General features: G+C 41.1%; 1 protein-coding gene across 2 annotated transcripts in view; it reads left to right on the forward strand.

The window, feature by feature from the left end:
- The window catches only part of WASHC4 (WASH complex subunit 4), a 31,303-nt gene extending 26,036 nt beyond the window's left edge, over window positions 1–5,267 (forward strand). For both annotated transcript variants that reach the window (XM_053462561.1, XM_053462562.1), the window contains 6 exons: window positions 459–545; window positions 717–864; window positions 1,455–1,551; window positions 1,646–1,842; window positions 2,486–2,582; window positions 4,648–5,267. In XM_053462561.1, the coding sequence (XP_053318536.1) occupies window positions 459–545; window positions 717–864; window positions 1,455–1,551; window positions 1,646–1,842; window positions 2,486–2,582; window positions 4,648–4,715 (694 nt within the window). In that variant the 3' untranslated portion in view covers window positions 4,716–5,267. The remainder of the gene's footprint in view (window positions 1–458; window positions 546–716; window positions 865–1,454; window positions 1,552–1,645; window positions 1,843–2,485; window positions 2,583–4,647) is intronic.
- Window positions 5,268–8,835: the final 3,568 nt, after the last annotated feature.

Consider the following 8,835-nt stretch of genomic DNA (forward strand, 5'->3'; position numbering starts at 1 on the left):
GTGCTGTATGTATCGGCCCGCTGCACATGATATGTAGTGAGAGCCTCCTGCCCCTAAATGCCACGACACACAAGTGGCGGCCTTCTGCACTCTGATTGGACCTTCACCTTACGTGCTGGCCAGAGGGGCCAACAATTCCTACAGTGACCTAGTTATTATAGATATTAGATACTTTGATTTAATTCCATATTATTCATTTCTGTAACCGCATTAGCCTTTAGCAGAATTAGCAGCTATTCCAAAAATTTCTATCAATCGTGGGATCACCTCTGGTCTTGAATGTATTGAGTGTGGAATGCAGAAAGGTGTGACTGTGACAAGTTATAAGGCATGTGTGTGACAAGTCACCAGTCTGCCCCAAACCAGCAACCATTAACAAAATAACTGCGCATCCTAAGATAGCTGTTTGTGAAGTGAATTTGTAATATTAAAGACTGGTCCTATCTTCACTTTTACAGATTTGTTCCAGATCTGGAAGACATAGTGAATTTTGAAGAGCTGGTCAAAGAAGAGAATCTGTCTGAAGAAACACAAAAGGCTGCAAGGTGACATCTGTAACTGTATCAGACACCGTATTAGTTCAGGGTTACTCTATGGACTGTAATCAGTTACCACTTAAAGGCAGCCTATAACTTGCAAAAGGAAATGTATTGTATAATGTCTTTTTGAATATATATTGCAACTTCCATTTGACCGTATTCCATATCTGTATCCAGACAGCTGGATTTCGTTCTCAGTGACCTAACACGAAATTCTGCAGAAGGCACAGAATACTTCAAAATGCTGGTGGATGTGTTTGCCCCTGAGTTCCGCAGCGCAAAGAACATCCACCTTCGGAACTTCTACAGCATTGTCCCACCGTTGGTAAGTTTGTTCTGGCCTTTGCACACCCCTGTATTAGATGGGCCTCGGGATTAGTCTTCACAGCTCCTTTATAACGTTTCTAATCTTTCATTGGAGACAATGCCTTACGGTTTTCAGATAATGCTTAAGAAGTGATTGGTTGTGCATATTTTGTGACTTTTTTGTGTTGGGCAGGGCACGATTAAATGGGCTTTGCATTGTGCATTCAGATTCATACCAATTGCAAATTTTAACAAAATTTGCAGATTTCATCAATTCTTATGAATCTCTGAAAACGAGGCCAGAATAATGCAGATGGATTTGTAGAGAGAAAGAGGTGCAGGAACACATCTCCATCTCCCTGAATCTGTCCTAGCAGTGTCATGGACCCACCTGGCCGGCTCTGCGGTGCACACATTTTGATATAAAGAGGTTTTCAAGTAGTCTTAATTTGGGCTGATTCAGTAAAATAACCAGAGCGTACATTTGTGACTTCAAACACAATTTGCATAACACCGCACTATATATCTGCTATAATCTTAATTTTTTACTATTTTTTGAGAGATTGTCTTCATCCTAAAACTCTACTTGGTTTATTTTGTCTGTTTTAGACTCTGAACTTTGTTGAACACTCCATAAGTTGTAAGGAAAAGCTGAATAAGAAGAATAAGCTGGGGGCTGCATTTACTGATGATGGGTTCGCAATGGGTACGCTCTGTTCACACTTTATTATTCTTATTCTATAAAAGCTGTATTTTGTGCCCCCTCGTCTAATCATGGACACATCTGACTTTTACTATAGGTGTTGCATACATCTTAAAGCTTTTGGATCAGTACCAAGAGTTTGACTCTCTGCACTGGTTCCAGTCCGTAAGAGAAAAGTATTTAAAGGAGAAAAGAGTTGTTTCCAAGCAGCAAAGTGTCCAGTCTAGCAATCAGGATGAGAAGCTACTGCAGACGATGAACTTAACACAGAAAAGGCTGGAAATCTACCTTCAGGTATATTGTGGGTGTTTTTTGTTAGTAAGATCACAGATTGATGTTGAGCTGATACCGATATGGCAGGAAAGCCCTTCTGTTTTGGGAGTTCAGCTCTCAAGCGGTTCCTTGGTGCTTTCAACTTTTGCTGCTCCAGGGATAGGTGTAACAATGCCCCTATGTAGCAACGTATTCTAGCTCAACTAGCCCTAGAGTGGCGGGTCCAGGGGGTTTGACGTCCCATCAGTGTAAAACCTTTTAAAAGATTAGACCCTTGTGTCTCTCTTCTTAATCAAGTGGTAACAATGGGGATCTCTTTAACAATGTAGTACACAATACCCAGGTACTGCACTGTAAGATGCACAGTGAGGGCCTTGGTTGTGGAGGGGGCGGTTGCGGTCGGTTCTAGGGCAGTGTCCAATGTAAATACATCTCTGCCGCTATGTGTGGTTACCCCCACCTCCTCACAAAGCCACTTCTCCAGAATCGGGAGCGCTCCAGGTAGCGTGACAAGAAATATTAGGGACACAGTTTAACTGGTATGAGATTTCTTCTTGACTGCTGTATGTAGCGAACTTTAGTTCTGTTATGTGTGAAGTATGCTGCTGCTTTCGACAGTTCATGAGACCCAAAACTAATTGTTTTGTTTTCCCACACTTTTTAGGAGTTTGAATTCCTGTATTTCTCATTGAGCAGTGCAAGAATTTTCTTCAGAGCTGACAAGACAGCTGCAGAAGAAAACCTGGAAAAGAAAGAAAAAGGTTGGCTAAAGCTTTCATGAATAAAATTTGTAAGGTATGCTGAAAAAGTCTGGTTGCTCACTGGTAGACAAAACTTCCAAGGTCGAAAATCGTTCACTATGGTAATGGCTACACCAGGACTTGGCAGTATGCGGTACTCCAACTATTGCTGGCTTCCAAAAACATCTGAAACATTATTATTATATTTTATTTATATAGCGCCAACAATTTACGCAGTGCTTAATACAATACATATATTCAAGGGGTATGACAAGACGAGAATTGACAGACTAAGACAAACCGATAGATTAGGTGAAGAGAGCCCTGCTTGCAAGCTTACAATCTTGAGGGAATGGGGTGACAAACGTAAGGCACAGAGAAAGGGTGAGAGGTAGTGTGGTGGTTGTATCAATAACAAGGAAGTTCTAGCAGCTAAGATGGTGCGGCTTCTCTGAAGAAGTGGGTTCTTGAATGTTGGGAGGGAGGGTGAATGCTGAAGGTTCGTTGGAAGTAGATTTCCAAAGATATGGAGCAGCTTGAGTGAAATCTTGTAGACGAGAAAAGGAAGCTAAGTGAGGAGGAGAGCCTTAGCCCATGGGAAGAACTTAAGGATCCAGTAGGAGAGTATTTGCTTATGAGAGCAGAAATGTATGGAGGAGCAGTGTTATGGATGGCCCTATATGTTAGTACCAGGATTTTAAATTTAATTCTAAAGGTAATAGGGAGCCAGTGAAGGGTTTCACAGAGTGGGGAAGCAGAAGAGGAGTGGCATTGGAATGCCAACCAGAAGAGTGTTGCAGTAGTCAAGACGGGAAATAATGAATGAATCAGAGTTTTTGTGGATGAGGAATGGGCGGATGTGAAAGATGTTTTATAGGTGCAAGTGGCAGCATCTGGTGAGGGATGAAGGAGAGGTTAGAGTCAAGGATGACCCCAAGGCATCGGGCCTGGTTAGTAGGAGATATAGTCGTGTTGTTAATGGTGATAGAGAATTCGGGTAGTGGAGTGGAGATGGAAGGAGGGAAGATAATGAGTTCAGTTTTAGAAAGATTACGTTTCAGGTAGCGTTGTGACATCCATGAAGAAAAAGCAGACAAGCAATTGGTAATACAGGACATGAGAGATGGAGAGATATCAGGAAAAAACAGGTAGATTTGGGTATCACCTGCATATAGATGATACTGGAGGACAAATGAGTTCATTAGTTTGCCAAGAGATGAAGCATAAAGAGAGAACAGCAGAGGGCCAAGGACAGAGCCTTGTGGGACGCCAACTGAAAGTGGAAAGGGTGGTGATGTCTTGCCAGAGAAGGAACGGTTAGACAGATATGAGGGGATCCAGGAGAGAGCTGCATTTCGAATGCCTGTAGAAGCAAGCGAGTCAAGAAGAAGGTGGTGATCAACAGTATCAAAAGCGGAGAGATCCAATAGTATTAGAATAGAGTAGTGACCTTTTGCTTTGGCAGAGAGCAAGTCATTGGAGACTTTTGTTAGAGCTGTTTCAGTAGAGTGAAGGGTTTGAAACCAGACTGTAGGGGGTCAAGGAGGGCATTAGAGGAGAGGAAGTTAGTAAGGCGATTGTACACAATCTGTTCAAGCAACTTAGAGGTAAAAGGAAGCAGAGAGATAGGGCGGTAGTTAGTCAGACAGATGGGATCTGAGGAAAGATTTTTTAGAATGGGTGTGATTAGCGCATGCTTGAAGGCTGTTAGTACAGTTCCAGATGATACAGTTCCAGATGATAGCAAGATCTTGGGCTGTGAGAGAGGTTTGTGGTGTGGGTATGGAGGGACAGAGAAGGGAGTATGAAATTGAAAAAGAATAGTTGTTTGGCGAGAGAGAGTTGCATGTGCGAAGCATGAATTTATAGTGAGTAAAGTCTTCGCTGGATTGAAAAGGCATCGCAAAGTAGTGTTGGTAAATATTTTTGGACACGCAATAATATAGTAATATGGAACGAGGGTTTGTCATTTGGTGTACAACTGGAAGCGTGATATAGTAAAACTGAATGTGGATTCAGCTCTTCTGATGTTAAACAGCTAAAATGAAATAAACTAAGCACAAAATCTATCTTTTCCTTTCCATAGAAACATCAAAGCTAAGCAGTGGGAGTCTGCCTGGGAATCCTCCTGCCTCTGATTCCGGGATGAAATGAAGCTGTGTGACAGACCTCTTCGTCAGAGTCCATAAATCACCAAGCTCTAGAACATGCTCTCATCTCAGAGACTGCTGGGGAACTCTCAGCAAACTGGAACTAGACGATGCACTTCCCACTGAAATGAAGCACTGTGAGCCCAGGAATTCAAGTTATAAATGCGGAAGCTGCCATGCTTACAGTTCAATGTCAAATCGGTACATCTGGCTGCTTCAGATCACAAAAGGACAGCTGACATTACATCTGTACCTATATGAGAGAGAATATTAACACATTATATGATGTTATAACATAGTGATCATGTTAATGTGTCAAAACTGTGTTTGTGGTTTAGAAGTGGATTAAAACTGGAACTGAACCGGGGAAGTTAGAGCTGTATAGATGCATAGATTTTGTATATTAACAAAAAGGAACACATTTAATAACAGATTGTGGATCATATGAGCGTGTACAGATGTATAAATGCACAGCTTTTGTACATCATACGTATATTGTAAATGTCGTATCTACAAATGTAAAAATGTATAAAATATATACATTAATTCAACCTGTCAGGCGTGTGCTCTCAACCCTCATTTATGTATGTGTGTGTGATAGCATGGGTGTGTAAGATGGAGTCATCTCCATCTGCCCCTTCAACCTCCTAAATGCCCTCTTCAGCCACCTCACTGTCCAATCTGACCTCCCACCCCAACCACACCTTTCAGCTACCTCTGCCTCCCACTGCCACTTCAACCCTCATCTTTTTCCTCTCCCTCAACTGCTTTCATTAGCCACTTCAGACCCCAATCGTTCCTTCAATCTTAACTTTCCTCTTCTCCTGATATGTTCCCTCACACCAACAGCCCTCTACAGCCTCCCTTAGCACCAGTCATCTTCAGCCCATCATCTGTAGTCTGACCCTTCAAATGCCCCTTTGACTGCTTCAGACCCACATCTGCCCAATTCAACCACCCCCATTGACGCTAACCCTCCTTTGACCTGTGGCCCCTTACCCTCAGCTGCACCCTGACCCTCCAACTACCTTTTGAGCCACCTCTGTTGCCCACCTGCCCTCATCAACCACTTTAGTCCCCTACTGCCCCCACCTGCCTTCTAACCCCATTTATCCGCATCAGTATTGATCCTGACAATGTCATATTTTTTTCAGCTTGTAATCAAATGTGGATCCGTGAATACTGTCAACACTTCTCTCCGCTACAAATCCACTAAGACAAATAGTCATTAAATTGGTGTAGCTATCATCCTATCTCCCTCCGGCGGAACGTTCCAGTTAGTCAGTATGTCAGCGCAAAGGAGGAACTGCGCAGATTTCAAGAAAGCTGACCTACTTCGAACAAGATTCAGTGTTGGGCACCCTGTTGAATGCTTAAAGCATTCAACAGGGTGCCCAATACTGAAAGATCAGATTCAATTTCTAACATAAGACCAAAAAACCTGGCCTAATTAGATTTATTGGGCCTTTTGGGGTCTGATAGTATCTCATCATGCCTCCATCACCACAAGACATAATAAAATTTGAGGGACTACTTAGTACACGGTCATGGGAACCACATACAGTACTTCCTAATGTAAAGCTTGTAAATATATTATGTCCACGAAGAGTTTTTCTGGTATTGTTACTAAAGAGGTTTTCTGGATGAAACAGTTCCTGAATTGTAGCAACACATTTCTAATTTTATTACCTACACACGTAGCATTTAATATATCGGGGAGACTATTCGCCCATTCAGGAGGAGGATCCTTAAGCATATCAATTCAGTAAAAAGACTGAATAATGCAACTAAACCAGTTCTATACGCTACTTAGACTAGAGGGAAATAAATCCCAATACATACACCAACAACACTAAAATAAATGTAACATGTAACTTTTATTATGGTTTTTTTTCACAATAAATAGTAAAAACATATGCTGGGGATAAAAACTATATCATTAGTGTAACCCACTTAAACTAAAGAGTTAAAATGAAAGGGCAGTCTGTACCACCAGCACGAATCATATGTCTTCATGTTTTTGAGATCGGACCTCATGCTCTAATTTATAAATTACCCATGAACTATTAACGGAAAATATAAAACCATTAATCAATAACATAAATAAATCCATTTATATATAATGCAATTATAACACACCTAAATCATCAAATACGTTTACATTTTTATTAATTAATTGTATTAGAAAGATCAGACAAAAAAATTCTCCTAGAATTACATAATACATCAATTTTTATTTATGCCAACTCTAATAAGAATTCCTAAAAAATCTGCCATCAGATAATTACATTAATAATTGACAATAATTAAATGATTGCCCATTTATGCTCTCTTATTACATTACATTTTAACCATTTGTGTGATTAGCCCTTAACTCGAAACTGTTCTTTAATAACCTTAGCTTTTCGAAGAACAGTGGAGCTGCTGTATTCCTCCCCAAACGGAGGTATTGACCGAGGGGAGTAGGATGATATCTGTCTCCCTGATATTTTAATGACAACATTTTCTTAATTGATCATTTTTAAATTGAGAAACACAAGTTCCAGGTCATTGATCACTGATGTGAGCTTCAAATCGCTATTGTTGTTGTTATTGAAATAAACCATAACCTGATTAAATTCATTATGTGTCCCAACCCAAATCAAAATTACATCATCAATATAACAAACCCAATAAGATATATATTGGTTATATTTGGTTAAACTATGCCCAAAAGCCATTCCTTGTTTCCACCAGCCAAGACAGGGATTTGCATAACTAGAACACAGTATGACATCATAGAACTCCGAGGCTCTATAGCATCAGAATACATGACCCTAAAGCAGCAGAAATTGTCCAAAAGCTATTTATCTGCCATCAGATTCTATACGGATTTGACGAAGCAAGTCGCAAGATGAGACGTCCAAAACTACTGCTTGGATTATTTGCGTTCTTACTCCTAAACTTCATAGGTAGGTTCTCATCATTCTCATATTGTGAATAACTGTAGTGATCGGTTCCATAACGTGTTTAGGATTTTTGCACCGGATGATCATGTGAATGGGGAAGTGCTATCCTGAAATCAAATAAGTAACATTTAAACTCTGCCACCCCCGTTTTATCTCCAGGAACCGGACAGGCTCGGCCAGTGATGCCGCTTCCCTCTGGAAACCAGCAGGAGTCCAGAACAGCGTTCCCGTGGTACGCCATAGGTAAGTGAGCCTTTCCAGCCGTTCTCATCCAATACCGACCCCGGTGCTGCCAGAACACCAATAACCGGCCTGTGTGCGTTTCTTACAGTGATTGCTGCGGTCAGCCTGCCGATCCTCATTTTCCTGATTTACAAATGTTTCCACCCCAAAACCATCTTGAAGCAATGCATGTAAGTACCCCCCCCCCGCTGTATGTGTCCCCTACATTTGCATTAGGTATATTTCCATGGGATTCTTTTACCCTCATGCGTCCGCATCCATTTATTTGATAGATTAAGTGCATGTAAAAAAAGGACCCTAAGCCATCATTGAGGTTTATTATGGAGGTGCAAGCAAACATATCCCAGATCACATTCATTACTAAATTCCCACACTGTATTCATCTCTACCACTTCTGCAGTGAGGCTTCTCCACTTATCCACTACCCACTAAATTCTTGAAATTAATGAATTTGCACTCCATTACTGGATAAAATGTGCTGGGTTTTGGCATAGTTTTGTATACTAGACCCGATTTCCAGGTAAAAAAAAGAGGGGCATCTCTGTATGTAATAATAAGCCATTTACCACAAAAACCAGAGGGATTAAATGATCTTATTTGTTTTTTTTAACATGAAACTCATTCACTGGGACAAACCATGTGCACCTATCCTCGTGGGGTAATTTATGTGACTCTTTGCATATCATTTATTTTATTCTGCATAATGGCTTTTTGATTGCATACCTTGTGTGATATGACCCACAAAGTGCTAATCATCACTATTTCTCTTTCAGTAAATCGCAAGGTGGCGAAAGCGGTTAAGGTAAGCAGAAGGGGTGAGTGGTGGGGATCCATGGGATGGGGACAGAGAAAAAGAAGTATCATGTTCTGCTTGGCTGTGGTGGAGGCCGAGGGAGGATTGTGAGCATAGATTCAAGAGGGCCCTCAAGAAAA

The sequence above is a fragment of the Spea bombifrons genome, chromosome 4, assembly GCF_027358695.1.
Source record: "Spea bombifrons isolate aSpeBom1 chromosome 4, aSpeBom1.2.pri, whole genome shotgun sequence".
Classification (NCBI taxonomy): Eukaryota; Metazoa; Chordata; class Amphibia; order Anura; family Pelobatidae; genus Spea; species Spea bombifrons.